The sequence below is a fragment of the Larus michahellis genome, chromosome 7, assembly GCF_964199755.1.
Source record: "Larus michahellis chromosome 7, bLarMic1.1, whole genome shotgun sequence".
Taxonomy (NCBI): domain Eukaryota; kingdom Metazoa; phylum Chordata; class Aves; order Charadriiformes; family Laridae; genus Larus; species Larus michahellis.
In genome coordinates, this window is record NC_133902.1 from 32,814,165 (window position 1) to 32,834,546 (window position 20,382).

The window sequence follows — 20,382 nt, forward strand, 5'->3', positions numbered from 1 at the left end:
GTTGTTACTTAATTGAATAGGAGCCTAATGGCTTCCATAATTACATGTCCAGTCTCAATAAGCGCACTTGTCTTTCACATATCAGCCATGTATTTGTAAGGTATCTTTTTGTGTTTCTTGCCAAGAATATTTTTGCTTTTAAACATTTTTAAAAATTCTTAAATGTAAATGTACTGTATCTTTTAAGTGCCTGATGTACCTGAGAGGGCTATCATTGAAGAAAGAGTACCAATTTATCCTCCAAAAAAATTGGCAAGACCACCAGCCAAAGGTATTACTGGATAGAGTATTAAAATACAGTATAAGTGTTTTTGTGTCTTGTATGTTCTGTGTACAGTGAATATTGATCTGTTTTTTATGGAATGTTCTTCCTTTGGTTAAATTCTTATTTGAAAATGCCTTGTGATCCTTATTATTAGCAAGATCTATGTGCTAAATTTTAAGATTCTTTTAATTGATATCTTTTAAAGTGCCTGAAGTACGCAAGACAGTTGTCCGAAAAGAAAAAGTGTATGTTGAAGTTCCTCAGTATGAAGAGGAAGAAGAGATTCCAAAATACGAAGAGGAAGAACCCACCAGATATGAGAAGGAAGTAATCCATTACAAGGAGGAAGTCCACCATTATGAAGAAGTTACTCACTATGAGGAGGAAGTTCCTCAGTATGAAGAAGTTCCTCAATATGAAGAGGAAGAAGTCACTCATTATGAAGAAGAAGCTGCTTACTATGAAGAGGAAGTTCCTGAATATGAGGAGGAGGAGTCAGGAGTTCCCCAGTACGAAGAGGAGGCTCCCCCACCAGTTAGAGGTATACTTTAATTTTGGAATTTGTGTGAGAAAAAGTTGTATCTTTTCATTCTCTTAATGTACCAAAGTTTTGTTTTAATATGTTCCTGTGTGCTTTACACTGTGCCTTTTTTCAAGATGTTTAACGATTAGTATATAGTGCAGAAAACGTGCGATGGCTGTGTGTCTACTCTTTGTTACTACCTCTATACATTTAAATGTTCCATGTCATACATGTTCATTCCTCTTTCAAATGAAGTCTGTATAACCCACTAAAGAAATTTAACTTAACTTTATTTCATCTTTGTCTGGGGTCCAATTTTGCTATCAGATTGTGCATGAAATACTTAGAAATATTAGAATTCTGCAGTCACAGACAAAAAAACTTGTTTATCTAGAAAATAGGGTACTTGAAAATAAGTGATTTAGGAACACAAGTCTCATTGACTTTCTCTCAGAAACCTTTGAAAACCCTGTAACTGTTTATTTCTTGAAGGGAATAATATATTTTCATGGAAAGGAAAGTTATATAAATGTTCTATTAAATTACCAGATGTAAATACTCTTAGGCTTAGGTCTTTTCCTTAGGAATAATTTTTGTGGTACTGGTGTAAATCTTCAACATTTTCAGTACAGGATGAATGTACTATTCACTACTTAAAGAAGACAACTAAGTCATACCAAGATCTTGGTAATAAAGCCTTTCTACATTGTAATATAAAGATATAGACTAACTATATACAATTTTCCAAAATTACATAACCATCTAAGAGTGCTTAAAAATGTATATTTTCCAGTCCTGATTCAAATCATTCCAATAATGTCTCTTCCCCAAAAAGAAGTTCAGAATTTCTCTTGACTAATTAATGAATGCCAAAATTACATTCATCTTTGTTCACATTAGAATTTTGATGTATTGATTAGCACATTTTTCTTAGTAAAGAAAAGGCCAGGCTGTACGCTGCAAAAACTAGGCTAATCCTGAACAGGAAGATTAAGGTTACCTAAAATTTCCTTTGACCCTGTCATAGTAATTAATTTTAATTCATAGGTGCTCCAAACTTTCTTCAGATTTTTACTTTAGTTAAGTAAACCACTCAAAAACATTGTCACAAACAAATTGTGCTATAAACTGCTGGCTACTTATAATGTGTCCGCAGTTCTGTGTTTGAAGTAAATCTGTCAATAAACTTGATGTGCTTGCTTTTTACATGTAGAAAGCACTTGGAAGTACTGAGGAAAAAATGTAATCAGCAATATTTATTCAATAAATACATAAAATTGGCTTATTCAACATGTTCAGAAGCAAACTATTACATGCCTGAGAAGTATTAGGATCATAGCTCTAGGGGAAAATAAGGAGTAAATAAGTAGTAAAACCACTAAATATCTAATAGAGCAATTAAAATAGTTTTTTATTACAATGTTTGTATTAAACATACAAAAATTGGAGGAAAAAATAAAATTCTCATTTTGCAAGTTTCCTCACCCTAAGACTTTTTAATCTTCTTTAATAGCTGGTTCTAAAAAGTCAAACTCTGTCTTAACTCAATCTTTTGATCAGCAAATAAGCCCTTGAGGTTAAAAACATTTCTATTGATGGCCTCAACGTCTGAACAGGGAGAATAGACATAATAGCAGTTAATATAATCTGTTTGTTATTTTATTTTTTCTTAATGTTCAAAATACGATAAATCATAGCTGTATGTTTTGGGTATGTACTTGTGATGCTTGCTTGCTATTGATGTTCCTGTTGCTTTAGAAGTAAATACCTAAAACATTAATGGTATCTTTCAAGTGCCTGAAGTTCCCAAGAAGCCTGTTCCAGAGGAAAAAATACCTATTCTGAAGAAAAAAGAAGCTCCTCCAGCAAAAGGTATATATCATCTCTTTATGTTAGCGGACATCCTTTGAATATGTAATTCACAGTATTTTTCAGAAGCCTTACTCGATAATTACTTTTTTCTATACTTTTTGGAGGGTGCTCTTCATATGAAGTGTTTGTGTTGCTGTCTTTGTTGTTTTAGTTCTGTTTTGAATAGCTTGTTGCTTATTTTTTAACCAAAATAATGTTTTTGAAGCGCCTGAGATGCCAAAGAAACCTGTACCTGAAAAGAAAGTCCAAGTGCCGAAGAAGGAAGCTCCCCCAGCTAAAGGTATATGAACTTATAATTTGCTGTGATCAGAAAGGTCTTCTAGACTTCATTTATCTTCTTGTTTATGTTAAACACTAGGATAGTAAAAGGATTGTTGCTCTTAAGAACTCTGGTTCTTCTTGTTTGTGTTAAATTGTTTAGTGTCACTGGTTTGCATGTCATGGTGTTTTAGATTCTTATGCCAAGCTCAATTTATAATAATATCTTACAAAGTTCCAGAAGTGCCAAAGAAACCTGTGCCAGAAGAGAAGGTTCCTGTTCCTGTACCAAAAAAGAAGGAAGTTCCACCAGCCAAAGGTATATCAGCCTTGACTGAATGTGTTAATTTTTTTTTTTAAATTAGTCTTTGTTCATCTTTCCTCTTTAATGTAATGTAGAGTGAAGAGTATTTTCTGTTCTTGACAGTTCGTCTTTGTCATTGCACTTTATTGATTCATATCATTGTTCTTTACCTTATGGTTCAAAAATGAAATTCTTAAACTACAATAATATCTTTAAAGTGCCTGAAGTACCAAAGAAACCTGTGCCAGAAGAGAAGGTACTTGTCCCAGTGCCTAAAAAAGTGGAAGAACCTCCACCAGCCAAAGGTATACCAGTTTCTGGTTCAACTGTGTAATTCTAGTTTTGTTTCTTCAGCTTTAGAAGACTGCAAGTAACAGTCCTGTGCCTCATCCTAGTGTGTTTGGTCAGGACACTGTACTGTGGCCATTTCTGTTAGTCAAGGGTGCTATGCTTATTCTACACTTTGGAAATTTCTATGTTTGTGTCTTGTAACATCTCTGTCTTTTGGATCTTATATATCTAAAGTATTTTAAATTACTTGCTGCTTCAAAAACAGATGCTTCAAAAGATAAACAGTGTACCTAAACAGCTAGACTTCCCCCTTAGCCTTACTAAACCAATTTCTAATGCTGTAGTCTGTATGTTTTTGAGTTTACGTCTGTGCAAAAATCTGTGGATAAAATCAATGTTATCTTTCATACACAATGAAATCTTACCGTATTTGTGTATTTATCTTAATATCAGTTATACAGTTATCATTTACTATGTTTTATGTTACATTGAAAATTAATTCCTTCGACAAAAATGTCTTTAAAGTGCCCGAAGTGCCCAAGAAAGTTCCAGAAAAGAAAGTCCCTGTCACTGTACATAAAAAGCCAGAACCTCCACCAGCCAAAGGTATCTCTTCTTATCTCAACTGAACATGTGGATGATGCTTCTTATTGTTTCTGTATGTTTGTTGTTAGAATTCAACTGAAGTATCGTAGTAGTTTGTGACAAATGTACTTGCTTCTGTGTAACTTGTCTCTCCGTTTCTGATGTTGTGTCTAAGTTTTCTACAATTAAATAATATCTTTGAAGTGCCAGAAATACCAAGACCTCCCCCTGAAGAGGTACCTATTTTTGTTCCTGAAGAAGAAGAGGAGGAAGAGGAACATGTTCCAGAGATACCAGCAAAAGGTACATCATTCCTTCTTGAAAATTATCAGAGAGCTCTGTTCAGTTGATTAAAAGACCTTCATCTCTGTTGATTGTTTTAAGCTGCGTGTAAATCTTATTTATCCTTTTGAGGGGAGTTGTCTTCATCTTGTTGTCTTTGTGACTTTGTCCTGTGGTTTTAGTAGTTTTGATGCTCTAAAAGTAATTGAAATTTTCGTATCGAAACAATATCTTTAAAGTGCCAGAGGTGCCCAAGAGAGCTGTCCCAGAAGAAAAAGTACCTGTTGCAGTTCCTAAAGTAAAGAAAATTCCACCGGCTAAAGGTATATCACACTGTGGAGTATGCAGATAATTGCTTTCCCTTACATTTTCATATTTCAGTGGAACCTAATTTTAAAAATCAGTTTATACTCATGGAAAGTCAGATCCTTGGTTCTAGCACCCTTCTGCTCCCCTGTTGCAAGCAGTGTTAGGTCTTAGGCAGGGCTTGATTGTCTATTTTGTTATTGACTTCAGCGGGCTGAGAATCAGGCCTTGAATGATCAACTTGTTCCCCATTTTAAGTGATTACTGTGAATGAAATAATTAATTGTGATATCATTATTCAGAACTAATGTTTAAATTAATATAAATTTTGTTTAAACAAAATACCTGGAATAATATTTTATGGGCCTTTACCTGGAAATTCTTCAATTCAGGGAGATCATTCTGACATGTACCTTGAGAGTACGCTAAAATCTCAAGTCTTTTAGCTAAACTTATATGAAAATAAAATCAAATCAAAACTGACTATACAAGTAACTCGAAGATATACCCTAAATGTGAAATTCAAAGTGGAGGCAGACTATTGCAGGGGCCAGCCTTTGATGCTGAGCAAACTTTACCTGAACAGCTGAGTTTTCAGAAAAAAAATGAAAAGCAGACACTGGAAGTTTTTTATGTAAAAAATTAGATGTTTTTAATCTTCTACAACCTCGCATTTGTCGCATATCTTGCTAATATTTTCCCCTGGCAATGATGCTGTGTCATTAACAATGGGGCAAAAGAGATAATCCTCATATAACTCATAACCCAGTTGCACTTCGTTGTTCTCAGGGAGTGAAAAATAACAAATAGAGTTTCCCTTATTTTTATTACTGTTGTTACTTTAAAGTTGTTGTCCTTGTATTTTATGTTATGAATTTTTCTTTGTGATGTTGTGAAAGTAAATTCTTAAAATAATATCTTTAAAGTGCCTGAGGTGGCAAAGAAAGTTGTGCCTGAAGAAAAGGTTCCCATTTTTGTTCCTGAGGAAGAAGAGGAGGAAACTATTCCAGAGGAAAGTATACCAGCAAAAGGTACACAATCTTTTCCTGCAAGTTACTCGTGAGATCTTTTAGGTCATTAAAATTCATCTTTATTTCTTGTTCTAAGTTTTATGTAAATCTTAATGATCTTTTGGGGGAGCTTGTGATGTTTTGTGATGTTCGTGTTCTTACATGTTTTTAATGCTCTGTAAGTAATTTTAAAATGTATTTGCAAAATAATATCTTTAAAGAGCCAGAGATTCCTAAGAAACCTGTCCCAAAAGAAAAAACACCTGTACCCACTCCTAAGAAACAGGAGCTTCCTCCAGCAAAAGGTACATAAATTAATACCTAGGAAAACAACGTGATGTTATTCTCATTCAGTGTCTCTATTTGTTATTGTTATTATTTTGTTGGTTATTTATGTTAGTTTTGTGTCCCTGCTGTCTTTCTGTATTGATGTCTCAGAGTGCCTGTGAAATCCCTAGCGAAAGTAAACTCTGAAATTATTTGACTTGTTCAAGAAATCTGCCTGTCACTATGAAGTGTCTTGTTTTTATTTCTCTTTCATCTTTAAAACGTTTAAAATATATTTTGCAGATCAGTTCTTCTTTCATTATGTGTGTTTCTATATGTTTTCTGTTGTCTCTCTCACACTACTGGTGGATGACATTCTTAAAAAAAAAAATAATGTCTTTAAAGTGCCCGAGATGCCTCAGAAACCCATTCTTGAAGAGAAAGAACCTGTTCCTAAAAAGGTGCCAGCTCCACCAGCCAAAGGTATTGCAGTTTCTAAATGCTGTTATCATTAATAGATTACATTCTTCATCCAAGTTGAGTTTAGTAAAGGACATTTTAGTATGTCTGTCTTGTATTTGTCCCTACACTGTTTGTTTGTTTGTAAGCTTCTGTTCTGCTGTTTGTAAGCTTCTGGGTTTCTGTGTGTTTACAAGCTTCTGGGTTTGTGTGTGTTTACCAATTGTGCAAAAGATCACTGAAGTCAGGTCCTATCTTTAAAGTACCCAAGATACCCAAGAAGGTTGTTCCTGAAGAGAAGGTACCTGTTACCCCCCCTGAAAAAGTGGAGGTTCCAGCTGCAAAAGGTATATGTGCTCCTGATTATAATTAATACTTATGCTAAAAAATACTCTTGACCTTCTTCTTTATAACTTTTGTCTTTGTTGTATGAGATTTCTGCTTGAATTTATGTTAAAACTCTTCATTACAAAGCTCGCATTGTAGAATCGTAAAGTTCTGTTTCTTGTGCTTTTTTACTTATACCGCTTTAAAGTGTTTTTTCAAATTCCTAAAAGAAATCCTTATCTTTAAAGTCCCTGAGGTGCGTAAAAGAGCTGTTGCAGAAGTGAAAGTGCCAGCCGTTGTGCCCAAACCCAAAGAACCAACACCAACTAAAGGTACAGGTATATTTCTTCTTATTCCTCCCAAAGATTTGTTTCTCCTCCTTATTCCAAAAATCTTTTATATTATAGATACTATTTCAGGAGCACGTTCTTATATTTTAATGTAATTTATGCTTGTGGTTATCATGTACGTTTTCTGTTCTATGTGATTCACCTTGACTTAACTGTAAAAAAAAAAAATAAAAAAAGAAATTAATGTAGTAACAATAATACTGTTTCCGAAGTGCCCGAAGTATCCAAGAAGCTTGTCCGGAAAGAAAAAGTCCCTGCTCCTGCGGTGGAGAAGTATGAGTATACATATGAAGAGTACGAGAAGTATGAGACATATGAAGGTATTGAAGAATTTGAAGAGGTTCAGGAAACTGAAGAAATTGAGGCATATGAGGAACCTGAAGAACCTGAGAGATACAAAGAGATTCAGGAACAGGAATATGAAGAGGAAGCTGAGGAGAAAGAAGATGTCTATGAAAAGTATGAGTTTAAGGAGAAGGAAGAGATCTATGAGAAATATGAGGAGGTATATGAGGAGGCTTACGAAATCCAACCAGCAATAGGTACAATTCATGATTTCTTTATTCTTATAGTTTGTTGAGTTCGCAGCTGCTGCTTAAGCCTCCTTTGGGTCTTTATTTATATTTTTCCCCATTAGTAGTCCTATGTGTGTCTTTTGCTGGTAGTGATAAAGCCATTCAAAGATCGTTTCTCTCCTACTCCTTCCTAAGGAATTCTTCCCTTCGGAGTGGAATAGGAGGATTCCCCATCTGACTGCCCAAGAGTGTGCTAGGATAAATATGAGACAAGCAAAGTAAATGATAATTTTCTGATGCAGTTCAGGTTCAATCTGAACTATATTTTTATGTCTCAATATTTATTTCTCTCACCCAGTTTAGCTCCTTTGAGTTACGGAGATGTTAAAACTCATGTAGGACCTTCCGTCTCATCATTTAAATTTATGATCGTGGGATCCCTCATGCCAAACAGAAGGTGCATCTAAAATGTACCGAAAAGATGTACACTGATATTCCTTAGTTTTCATTGCTCAAAAACTCTGAGATAAGTGGATGTTCAGTTGTCTCTGCATAAATGATGAGAAGATTCCTCTACAAATGAGTGATTGCTCTGCTTGCTTCTGTCTGTTTTCTGCTTGTCTTTGTATCTGTTGTTATTCCTCACAAATAAAATCCATAATGAAATATTTTTTAAAGTGCCTGAGGTGCCTAAAAGACCTCTGCCAGAAGAAAAAGTACCTGTTCCTGTTCCTAAAAAAGAAGCTCCACCAGCTAAAGGTACATCAGCTATTAGTTAAATTTAAAAACACAGCCTTCTGAATCCCCATATCCAGTAATTTGCCTAGTCTGATTTGATTGCTGGACCCCTAACTTTCTTTTGCAGTACAGTCAAAGACAGGGATTGTTACTAAAAAAATAATATTTCTTTAAGAAATCAAAACAGACATTTTCTGAGGACTAAGAAAGTGCAGGCAGGACCCTCAAGATTTAATTTTTCTGTCATGATATTAGTGATGTTTTATAGTTAATCATTGAAAACAAGCAGATGAATAAATTAATAGAAGTCTGTTGAGCTATAGTGCCGTATCAGTGAAACTCTAGTTTCCTACAGAATCCTAAAAAAGTAGGACCTTATTCAACCTAATGATGTGCTGGAGTGCATATGCTCTTAATAGGCATTCTTTGTATCAGGCTCTACAAAAGATAAGTGTAATGAATAGCAATTGTCAGTGGATGCTAGTAGAGTTTCTGTATTAGTCTGGAGCTCTGCAATATTCTGTGCAGAGCACTTAATTTGACAGAAATTCATTTTGTGCTAACTTTTATAGTTGTTTCTCATATGAACTATCAAAACAAAACCAGTGGGAAAGGGTTTTTTTTTTTCCCATAAAGACTTGGAGTTAGTTAATAGGAACTTAAAACCTTATCATATTCTCTGCTGTCATTAATTAGAGATGATAGTTCATGAAACCTAATTGTTAAGACTTATCCCAGTCAAAAAATCACCCAACAAGGGCAGTGTTTTTCTTTCAGTGAATACTGAAGACTCTAGCTGTGTGAATCCAAGCAAAATAATCCAGATGGGTGGCCTGCAAGGTCATCACTCAATAGCAATTTAGGATACTGTAGTTTGTATTTTTCTAAATTTTCTGACTCTTTGAATTGTTTGCTTTTTGTTTAACTTCTATTCTTAAATAATATTCATATTGCAAAAGATCTTAAAAAAAATACCAATGTCTTTAAAGTGCCAGTGGCGCCGAAGAAACCTGTTCCAAAAGAAAAAGGACTACCTGCTGTCCCTAAAAAGGAAATTACTCCGCCACCTAAAGGTATACTTAGTCTGCATTGTTCTCATGAATCATGAAGTCTGATTTTCAGTCTTTTGTCTTCATTATTTGTTGAAAGAGGTGTTCATATGTTTCATGTCCCCACGGTGTTTTTTTTTCAACTGTTTGTGATTGAGTCTTTTTTTGCCTGTCGGTGTCAAGTTATTTGTTGAAAATAGGTGAGTCTCTTTAAAAAACGTGTTTTCTGTTGTTCAGCTACATATGAAAGTAGTTCAGAAAGAAAAAATATTTTTGTTTCTTCTAAAAAGGAGGAGATTCCATCATCCAAATATGTGGCCATCTGTCAAGAATATTTTTTTAATATGTTATTCTTCTGTCTAATCTTCATAAAATAGATGTTCTTTCAAGGAGCATTTAATTCTTTGTTACTTCATGAATCTTCCTTCTTAGATTTGCTCTTCTTCTTTCTAACTTCTTCCAAATAACTTTGAAAGCCCTAAAAGTAAATTATATCTTAAAGGGCCAGCTGTTGTCAAAAGAACTGTCCCTGAAGAAAAGAAACTTACACATACACCTGAAATAGAAGTTCCACCACTGAAAGGTAAAGGAACTTTTGATATGAGATTTTATGGAAAGGAAATAAGTGCGTTGTTTGTCCCAACTAACCCCTTCTAAAATGATCCTTATTATTGTTACACCATGGCAAGAGTATCCAGTCTAGGAGATTCAGCTCTCAGTGACAGATTGAAAACATTTCAGATATGTGCTATACGTGTGCTAAATGGTATATACATTTATTTATGAATGAAAACATGATGAGGAGGTATCACTCCTTACACGACCAGTATGTAAACCTTCAGTGCTTTGATATTTGTGATGTAGTTGTGAATTTAGTTTAAACTGGGGTTTTGAAGCCAATGCATTGGTCATGGTATTGGGGAAGTAATAGGGCAAGAGTTAGTAAGTTAAAACCCTTAAAGCTGTTACCCATATCAGAAGGAAAAGCATGACAAGACAGTGAGAAAAGCAAATGGATTATGCTCTTTGAGAGCAGAAACTATAAATTTCTTCACATAATGAATTGTTACAGCAAGACAGTTCTAGAACTGTATAATATTTCATTCTTGGAAAGGCGCTGTATTTGGGACTTCAAACCTAGTATATGGGACTTCAACCTTAGTTTTCTGGGTTTATTTCTGTTTGGGATTTTAAAAGTTGAAAATTATTTTGAGATTACTAAAAGAAAGCTAATATCTTTGAAGTTCCTGAGTTTCATAAGAGAACTGTCCTTGAAGAGAAAGTACCCACTGTTATTCCTAGAGAAGAGGAGCCTCCTTTGTATGAAGGTACATTAATGACACCTTTACAAGCAGTAAATTACAGAGAATATATCAATTCATGTTCTAGATTCTGTAAAATATGAGACATTTTCATATTTTTTTTTCCAATTATTTAAAAGTAACTTCCATCCATGTCTTTGAGACCCTCTCTCCCTCCAAATTTAGTTAGAGTTTAGCATTTTTAAAATGTTCTTTTCCCCTCTGTTAATGGGAGAAAGAAACATAAATAAGAGAGAAACTAAGTTTCTGATCCAGGAAAGCACTTCAGCCACATTGGACCAAAGAAATGAACTTAAGTAGGCACTGTTTTAAGAGCCATCTTGAGTAAGACTTAATTAATTTTTGAGCTGGCATACAGAGATATTTAAATAATTTATGTTCAAACAGGTCTTTGTCTATGTACATGTCTGCATTTTTGCATTATAAGTTGTCTTTCTAATCTTGTCTTGTAAATAATATTAAAATATGTAAACTAAACTAATATCTTTAAAGAGCCTGAAGTTCACAGAGAAGTTCCAACAGAAGAAGAAGTCCCTGTTATTATTCCTAGTGAACCAGAAGCTCCAGCAGCTAAAGGTACACCAACTATTCAAGCAATTTATAATGCAATACCTTCTCTACGAATTAGTTATTCATCTTCATCATTCCATCTGTGTTTTTATCTGTTATTTAATGTGTTCATCGTATTGTTTCCTTTCATACTATGTGTCTGTCATTGCTTCTTTGTTACTTCCATATTTTATGTTATAATGTTCTTAAAAAAACTGTAATATCTTTGAAGTACCTGCAGTGTCAAAGAAAACTGTCCCACCGAAGAAATTACCTGCTGCTGTACCTACAGAAATAGCTCCTCCAGCTAAAGGTACATGACTTCCAAATGTATTTTCTCTAACCCCTTTCAAAAGTGAGGTAGCAAGTGAGAAACCCAACATACTTGTCTTTCTTGAACAACATGACGAGGTGCTATAAACAGTTTTCTTCCATTTGATCTCTTGTTGCAAGAGTAAATTTTGTCTGTTTGTTTGTTTATTTTTATCATAGAAAGAGACAATACATACAGGGACATCAGAAATTAAAAAAATAATCATAACCATTTACAAAGAATTCCAAAAATATTTCAGCATCTTTCTTCATATGTTAAACTAATGAACAATTATTAAGACATAATAATTCATCATTCAGGAAAAAAAAAATCCAAGGAACATTTTCTTTAAGTTCTTATTTTTGTCTTGTGGTAGCAGTTGCTCAAACAGATTGATAGATTTTGCATCAAGAATTTAAAAATTAAAAAGAAAAAATTAGACAAATACAAAGAAATTTGGTAGATACGAAATTCACAGCAGGGCCAGGGATTAGCCTTATATTTTTTTGACTTTTTGTCTCATGTTCTATTTCCCAAAATACTTTCTCTGTCAATGTATTTTAAAAAAATATAAAAGGCTGTGGTAGAAATGTTTTTGCAGAAGCACTCTTTGCATTCATGTCAGGAGCTTTAATAAAGTCAAGATTAAAAAGTGAGACTTCAAATCAGGACAAAATATAAAGCCACAATTTTTTTTTTCATAGCAACATAGTTTTGTAATAAAATTCCAGTGTTGGGGAACATAATAGACATTTGAAACATAATTTTTTGTTAATTGCACTGGAGTTTTGCCTTGCTTTTATGGGTAATTTTGAAATTTCAAAAAAACCCCCAACCTTTAAATTGCAAAAATTCCTAAAGATTATTTGATAAGAAAAAAACACCTAACTGCTATCTTTTCAGAGAAGGGCAAATTCAGACCTGTTAGTGTTAGGAGTTAGAAAAACAGTGAACTCCAGAGAGTGAAGTTGTTGAGTTGTATTCACAGGCTGATGCCATGTATTTTCATATTGTGCTAGTAGAATTTTCTATTGTTTTACAAAACTGTACTACTTATTTCCTAATGCAAATTTCTAAAATAAACCAATATTTTTAAGTTCCTGAAGTACCAAAGAAAGCTATCCGCAAAGAAAAAATACCTCCTGCTCTACCTAAAGAAGAAGCTTCACGCATTAAAGGTACAAGAAATTCTGAGTAGGATTTGAAGGATAAAAAAATATGTTTTCATATGTAAATCTTTAATTTTTTTGAGAACATTCTGTCTACCATAAACAAGTTTAGTTAACAGCTTCAGGTAGTTGCAACAATATACATATAATTTTTTAAAAAATTAAAAATTATATCACCTGTAGTTGTTCTTAAGGGGGAAATTAGTTTTATGTGCAAAAGAGACAATTTCAAGGGACCCTGCTACTTGGATCAGTCTGAGGAGAAAAACAACAAAGTAGAAAAAGTGACAGAACTTAATAGACAGGGCCTAACTGTTTGCCCTCAAGGAAGTAGCTCAGTTCAGGACATATCACACATCTTCTGGCAAGCTGCACAGATCAGATCAGGGTAGAATATAAAATTTTTTTCTTCCCTCATTCGAAAGAATCCTGATTTTGAGGTTAGATATAAAATAGACCTGTGTATCTTAATATGAGCTTGAATATTTGATTGTATTTGATTTTTATATTTCACATTGTCTATGTTCTGAAGATTTCTAAGTATTTAAACTAATATCTTTCAAGTACATGAAGTTTATGAGGAGGTGCACATAGAAGAAGAAATTTCTACTGTTCATCGAAAAGAAGAGGCTCCAGCAGCTAGAGGTATATATCTTCTTCATCATCTCTTCCTGCAATTTGCAAAGTCATCAATTCCAGGAAAATTGATTATTCGTGTTCATGGTCTAGCTCTCGTTCAATGTAACTAATACTTATGTTCATTCTTTTAGTATCTTACTTACCTCACAAACAGGACTTTTTTATGACTTGTCTTTCTATTCTATATAAATTCTTTAAATGAACTAATATCTTTAAAGTGCCCACAGTTAAGAAAGCTGTCCCAGAAGAAAAAGTGCCTATTGCTGTGCCTAAAAAACCAGAACCTACTCCTGTGCCTAAAAGACCAGAATCTCCACCATCTAAAGGTACTTTGACAGCCTAATAGAACTTAGGACTTTTACTGATAACGTCTTATGTCTGTTTCTTACATCGTTTCTGATTTAATAGTTTGTGGTCCACTTGTGTCAGATTTGTGGCCTTTGTGTTTTATATGTCCCTTTTCCTGTTTCTCAACTTGTCTTTAAGTCATAAAATTAAAACTAAAATCAGTAAATATCTTTCAAGTGCCTGAAATGCCCAAGATAACTATTCCTGAAGAGAAACCCGTCCCTCTGCCTAAAAAGCCGGAAGCTCCACCTGCCAAAGGTATAGGTCAACATACCCTTTCCTTCTCCTTTTTCTTCAAGTTTCTTCTGTCCCTTGTTTTGTTGTTGTCAATCATTAAAAATTAGTTGAGTTTGTCATTTTCTTCTACCCAAGAGTAATCCATTGTGATGGCACAGGAATTGTATCAGAAACTAGTCAAAGGGACTAAAAATAAGGAATACTCTAGCTGAGTCAACACACAGTGAGATTTACAGAACAGATATTTTCACTTCATGCATGTTTATAGGTACCGGAAACAGCCTCAGAAATTCTATCAATACTCAAGCAAGAAGTTTATACACTTCCTCTTTCACATTGGTCATGTTAAACTTAGGAGTCAATTGATTTAATTTTGAATGTAAATAGCATTAGGCACAGAAAACAGCTGTTTCAATTCATTCAGATGTTTTAGAAGTCTGTCTGAACAACCAGTTTGTGTGACGTGTCAGCACTGCATGACAAAAGATCGCCAGCAAAGCTGCTTCAAACAGTTATTTGCCAGAGAGATAGAGCCACAGAGACTTTTCAGGACATGTAACTGTTGCCAGAGTATCCTTATACATCTACTTGTTTTGTCTTATTGCTCTGTATTGCATGTTTTATTTTTGTAATTCTTAAAAGTACACTAATATCTTTAAAATGCCCGAGGTACCCAAGAAGTCTGTCTTAAAAGAGAAAGTAAATGTTGCACTGCCTAAAAAACCAAGAGTAACACCACCTAAAGCTTACGTGTCAATAACGGTGACTCTCTGAGGAGACTTCTCTTTCTCTTGGGCAATAGGTTTTATAGTAAAAGAAAAAATTACCCTTTATTTCTCATTTATAAAAAAATCCCAGTAGTATGTAATAGTATGCAACATATCTCTTTTTATATCTGATCTTACGATTCTTTCTGATATGCTTCTTGGGAGACTCTTTCTTCTTAATAATTTACATATTTTTAAATGCCTGAAATATAACAGAACTGAATGCTGTTTTCTTTAAAGTGCCAGAGGTGCCCAAGAAAATTCCAGAAGAGAAAGTACCCATTGCTGTGCCTAAAAAAGCAGAACCACCACCAGCCAAAGGTATGTTGCACTACAGATAACTAAAATTTGGAAGAGAAAAAAACCTCTGCCTTGATTGTGCAGGTTAAGTTTTTTGACATTTTGTTTGTGTTGTCCAATTACTTCTATTTTGTGTGCCCACGGTTCTATATATACTACTATTTTGAAAATTCTTCTTTTTGAATCAGAGCTATAATCAGTGTACCAATGTGTTAGAAATACTGATGATGGCTGGGCAGAGAAGAGATTGATACTTGAGAACCATAGCAGAAATCTTAAAGAGAAAACAGGGCTTCTGTGATCCGAAATACTCCTGAGTGACAGTGAAAATTTAGCCCCCCAAAAAAGTTTCATAATTTCAAAGTACAGAATAAGTGATGCAGATATCTAACACAGGAGAAAACCCTCCATGTACAGATGAAAAATTGATACCAAGAAGTGATTGTGCGTAGAAGAATGTGACAGGGAATGCAGAATGCACAATGGCACCCTTAGTCAAATGGAGATCCAGGAGGTGGTTGAATAAAATGGAAAAATAATGTAATGTAGGAGGCAAAGAAACTCAAAAAAAACTCTGAGGTGTTTCCTCACACTTTGCAGGGACATAAAAAAACCTTAAGACTTATTAACATGTCAGATCAATGGCTCCATTAAGAAACTTCCCTGTTTTGCAATTTCTACTGAAAAGCTTTGAACTTAGCTGTAAAATGCCATATAATACCTGAAAATAATCTCTTTCCTTAAAATGCCTGAAGCAGCCAAGGAAGTAGTTGTAGAAGAGAAGGTCAAAGTTGCTGTTCCTAAAAAGCCTGACGTACCACCAGCTAAAGGCACTTGTCATTAATAAAGCTATGGCAATAATTTGTATTACTTCTGCTGATAAGACCTTTTTGATACTGTTTCCCCATCTTTCTATCTTATAACTGGGATTTTCATATTTCATTTTTGGGAGCAGCCTCTTTACTCCTCTCAAATGACTCTCGATCTAGATTGAGAGCAAAAAGGTAAAGGGTGTTACGTTTAATTGATGTTACCTGGTGTCATTTTGTTTGTTTCTTTTTCCACTTTACTGCTATTTAAATTTCTTCAAATTCTTAGTATTAACATAATTATTAATCTTAAAGTGCCGGAAGTGCCCAAGAAAGTCCCAGATGAGAAAATACCAGTTGCAGAGCCTAAAAAACCTGAAGTTCCACCAGCTAAAGGTACTGTTCATTAAGAAAAAAATAATAGAATCAAGAACATCACTCTTTTATTGTTTAACACTATAAAACACAGTACCCAAGATGTCTGTTAGAATTTTCTTCTGTTGTCAAAGATTTTTCAAGTGAAAAAGTGTGTTGTGTGAAAAAAATAGATTTTGGTAATTAGTGTTCCCAATAATACTGTTCTGTTGCTATGCTTTAATGTTCTTTATTAAATTCTTATAGTAAAAGTTATTAATATTTTTCAAGTCCCTGAGGTACCAAAGAAAGTGGTCCAAGAAGAGGTTTCAGTTAAAGTACCAAAGAAACCAGAACCTCCAACAACTAAAGGTAACTGCTGTACATAATTAATGAAAGAAAATCCCTTCATTGTCTAGGGTACCATTTTAACATATTGGTAATTAACTTTTACCATAAATGTCTATAAAATGTTTTTGTTGTTTAAGTTTTTGCATCTGTAACTCAGAGAGACATCAGAGAGAATTTCTGTTAATATTCACATCCAAACCCACTGATGCTTTTGATGTGCCTGAGTTTTACTTCTTCTTAATGTCTTAATGCTGCAGACATTATATTTGAATTTCATAAAATTAAAATTAATTACTTCCTTTAAAGTGCCTGAAGTGCCCAAGAAAGTGGTTTCAGAAGAAAAAGTACACATTGAAGTTCCTAAAAAACCAGAACCTCCACCGCCTAAAGGTACATGTTCAGTACTGATAAAATTGCCCAGAAATTTTAGTCTGTTTCTCTAAAAATTATCTTTTTAAAGTTTGTGTAATCCTCTTTTTTTTATATTCTAATATTTATAAATGGTACAGACTGTGTTGTCTTCTTCATTTTTGAATAGCTCCTAGTAAGCAACAGTGACTATTAATAGTCAAGACAAAAAAACCCACAGATGATTTAAGGGGTATTTTTTTTCTGATGCTGTTTGATAATTTTCACCTTGGAGCTACTGTTACCTTTTTAATTCCTATTCTTCAAATTCCTGAAATTAAAACAAATAAATATCTTTAAAGAACCTGAGGTGCCGAAGAAAGTTGTTCCAGAAAAGAAAATACCTGTGCCTAAAGAACCAGAACCTGTGGTTGTCCCAGAACCAAAGGCTGCACCTGAAGAACCAGAACCTCTACCAGAGCAAGGTAAATCTCAACACTAATAAAATAACAAAAGTAATATTTTTCTTCTTTTCTTTAACACTGTGATTTTCCAGGCCTTCTGTTTTCTGAGATTCTAAATTATACTTGTTCTGTGTATCTGCATATGTGTGTGAAACAGATGTACATGGGTCTTTTTGAAGAATAGTGACACATCTTGGATGTCTGAATTGTCTCTATTTTATACTTCAATTCTTCTTACTATTTTGGATTTTTCTTACTATTCTACCCACTTGGGTTCATGAAAACAACCACAACTAATATCTTTAAAGTGATATAGTAGAAGACAAGAAAGTACTCATTCTATTAGCTAAGAGCAGAAGATATCAATGTACTTGAAATGCCAGAAGCTCTACCAAGAAAAACTAGATGCCATCACTGCTAATTCTTGAGTCTTCAGCTTATTACCTGCAATGTTATTAATATCTTTTGTCCTGTCCTTTCTGTTTATAATTATCATGGATTTTACTTGTAGCTTAAGTTATACTATCAATGCACGTGTGCACTTGCACATGGGGACATGAGGCTTTAGGGGGCAGGGCGTGTGCGTACAGTTGAGAGAAAATGGAGAAAAGCCAAATGTGGTATATGCATCCTTAAAAAGGCCAACATAAATGATTGATACCTGATATGTATTTAATGTTTTCATTGTAATTGTGGGTTTACGTTTTATGATTCACTTAAATTTGGTATGATTGTCTGTGCAGTTGTTAAATTTAGAACTAATATCTTTTATGTACATAAAGTGGCCAAGACAACTTTCCCAGAAAAGAAAGTACCTCTTCCAGTTTCCCGAAAACCAAAGCCCATTGCAGGACTCCCAACACCAAAGCCTCAAGAGGTAGAACCTCAAGAACTGGAACCTATTAAAGTGGCCCAAACACAGAAGCTTGTTGTGGCAACCCAAACAATAGAGCGTGTTGTGGCATCTGAGGAGCCCGAGACTGTTTTGGCATCCCAAAAAACAGAATCTGTTGTGATATCCCAAAAAACAGAGCGTGTTGTGTTGTCTGAGAAACTAGAGTTTGTTGTGGTACCTGAGGAACCCAAGACTGATGTGGCATCCCAAAAACTAAAGCATGGTGTGATGCCCCCAAAACAAAAGCCTGTTGTGGAACCGCGAAAAACAGAGCATGTTGTAGTGCCTGAGAAACCAGAGTTTGTTGTGGTACCTGAGGAACCTAAGCTTGATGTGCCACCCCAAAAGCTAAAGCATGGCGTGATGCCCTCAAAACAAAAGCCTATTGTGGAACCCCAAAAACCAGAGCCATTCATGGCCCCCAAGGAACCTGAGCTCACTGTGGTGCCTGAGGAGTCAGAGAGAGTTTCATCAATGCAAAAATCAGAGCGTGTTATGGTGCCCCCCAAAACAAAACCTCTTTTGCCACCCCAAAAAACAGAGCTCATTGTAGCACCTGAAGAAACAGAGGTTGTTGCAGATTTCCAAAAATCAATGACTACTGCAGTGTCCAGAAAATCGAAGCCTGTTGTGGCACCACGCAAGCCAGAACCTGTTGTGGTGCCTGAGGAACCAGAACCAATTTTAGCACCCCAAAAACTAGAGCCTTCTACGACACTTCAAAAACCAAAACCTGAAGTGGCATCCAAAGAACTGGAGCCTGTTCTGGCACCTGAGGAACGACCACCAGCCAAGCTGGACGAAAAGCAAGACAGTGTTGCTATACCCAAAAAGAGAGCAGCTCTACGGTCTAAAGGTACCTCTTATGAATAGGATCTCTTTTTCTTCTTTTGAGTATACTATGTTTCACTGCTCGTTTTAAAGCTTAATACACATAACTAAATGATACTAATATCTTTAAAGAGCCTGCAATGCCCAAAAAGGCTGTCCCAGAAGAGAAAATTCCTGTAGCTGTTCCTGAAAAATCAGAACCTCCATCAGCCAGAGGTACATGTTATCATGAATGCAAGATAAACACATCTAATCTTCTTCTCTTAAGTATTATCTTAACCTCTTTTGTCCTGTCTGTCATTTTGAATTTAAGGTTTTGAATGATGCTTGCTAAACAAACTGCACTGAGTGTGAGTGCATGCCAAATTGTTACTTCAGAACATTTCTGTTGTCCTCTGTGTTTCAGTCTCTGTGCTTATGTTCAGTTGTATTGTAACTGTAAAATGAAATACACTAATATCTTTGAAGTGCCTGAGATGCCTGAGATGGCTGTCCCAGAGGAGAAAGAGCCCATTGCTGTACCTAAAAAACCAGGAGCTCCACTTGTTAAAGGTACATACCACCATGACTATCATCATAAGGAAGGGGTTTGGGTTTTTTTAAATTAATCTTATTTTAAATCAATTTTTCACTGTATAATCTGATATCTAAAATGTGAGAGAGATGTACCAAATATGAATTGCTGTGCAGGGGCATCAGATGTATCCTCAACTAAAACCATCCAAACTTTTGTTGTACTGTTTTTTTGGCATATTCAAAAAGTTTAGGAGGTAAGATTTGATTTCATAAGATATAGCAATAAATAAAGCAGGTACGATCATAGAATCATAGAATTGCGTAGGTTGGAAGGGACCTTTGATGAACTCCTGTCTACCAATAAATGCCAAAACTTTATGGATTCTAATGAGAGAATGGATGCATAAACTGTTGTTCACATTATTGGTAGAGATGGTTTAGTACACGGCTTAGTGGGACTTGGCGGTGTTAGATTTATGTTTGGACTCGATGATCTTAAAGGTCTTTTCCAACCTAAGTGATTCTATGATTCTATGAGAAAGGACGAAATAATTAGAAACTGAAGGTTTCAGCAGAGACTAGCGATTTCTGTACATGCAGCAAAATAATTGCAAATGTCTGCACGCACCTGTCTTGCCATGGGTACCATCATGGAGCAGAATCATTTCTTTAAACCGTTAATTATAATTGGCCTGTATTTTGGTCATACGTGAACATTCTCCATTCTGTGATTTGCGAAGTTATTACATTGTATGAATAGCACCAAAGA

At 34.7% G+C, this 20,382-nt stretch overlaps 1 protein-coding gene across 1 annotated transcript in view; it reads left to right on the forward strand.

Moving 5' to 3' along the window:
- Nucleotides 1-20,382, forward strand: part of TTN (titin) — a 244,263-nt gene that overhangs the window by 104,541 nt on the left and 119,340 nt on the right. The window contains exons 132-161 of the mRNA XM_074593977.1: nt 188-271; nt 471-806; nt 2,583-2,660; nt 2,866-2,940; nt 3,154-3,237; nt 3,441-3,527; nt 4,039-4,119; nt 4,303-4,401; nt 4,620-4,703; nt 5,613-5,717; nt 5,918-6,001; nt 6,369-6,446; nt 6,686-6,769; nt 6,998-7,081; nt 7,312-7,641; nt 8,293-8,373; nt 9,342-9,425; nt 9,904-9,984; nt 10,646-10,729; nt 11,216-11,299; nt 11,505-11,585; nt 12,683-12,763; nt 13,319-13,399; nt 13,612-13,719; nt 13,919-13,999; nt 14,986-15,066; nt 16,170-16,250; nt 16,500-16,580; nt 16,866-16,949; nt 17,270-17,392. Coding sequence (XP_074450078.1) covers nt 188-271; nt 471-806; nt 2,583-2,660; nt 2,866-2,940; nt 3,154-3,237; nt 3,441-3,527; nt 4,039-4,119; nt 4,303-4,401; nt 4,620-4,703; nt 5,613-5,717; nt 5,918-6,001; nt 6,369-6,446; nt 6,686-6,769; nt 6,998-7,081; nt 7,312-7,641; nt 8,293-8,373; nt 9,342-9,425; nt 9,904-9,984; nt 10,646-10,729; nt 11,216-11,299; nt 11,505-11,585; nt 12,683-12,763; nt 13,319-13,399; nt 13,612-13,719; nt 13,919-13,999; nt 14,986-15,066; nt 16,170-16,250; nt 16,500-16,580; nt 16,866-16,949; nt 17,270-17,392 — 3,069 coding nt within the window. The remainder of the gene's footprint in view (nt 1-187; nt 272-470; nt 807-2,582; nt 2,661-2,865; nt 2,941-3,153; nt 3,238-3,440; nt 3,528-4,038; nt 4,120-4,302; nt 4,402-4,619; nt 4,704-5,612; nt 5,718-5,917; nt 6,002-6,368; nt 6,447-6,685; nt 6,770-6,997; nt 7,082-7,311; nt 7,642-8,292; nt 8,374-9,341; nt 9,426-9,903; nt 9,985-10,645; nt 10,730-11,215; nt 11,300-11,504; nt 11,586-12,682; nt 12,764-13,318; nt 13,400-13,611; nt 13,720-13,918; nt 14,000-14,985; nt 15,067-16,169; nt 16,251-16,499; nt 16,581-16,865; nt 16,950-17,269; nt 17,393-20,382) is intronic.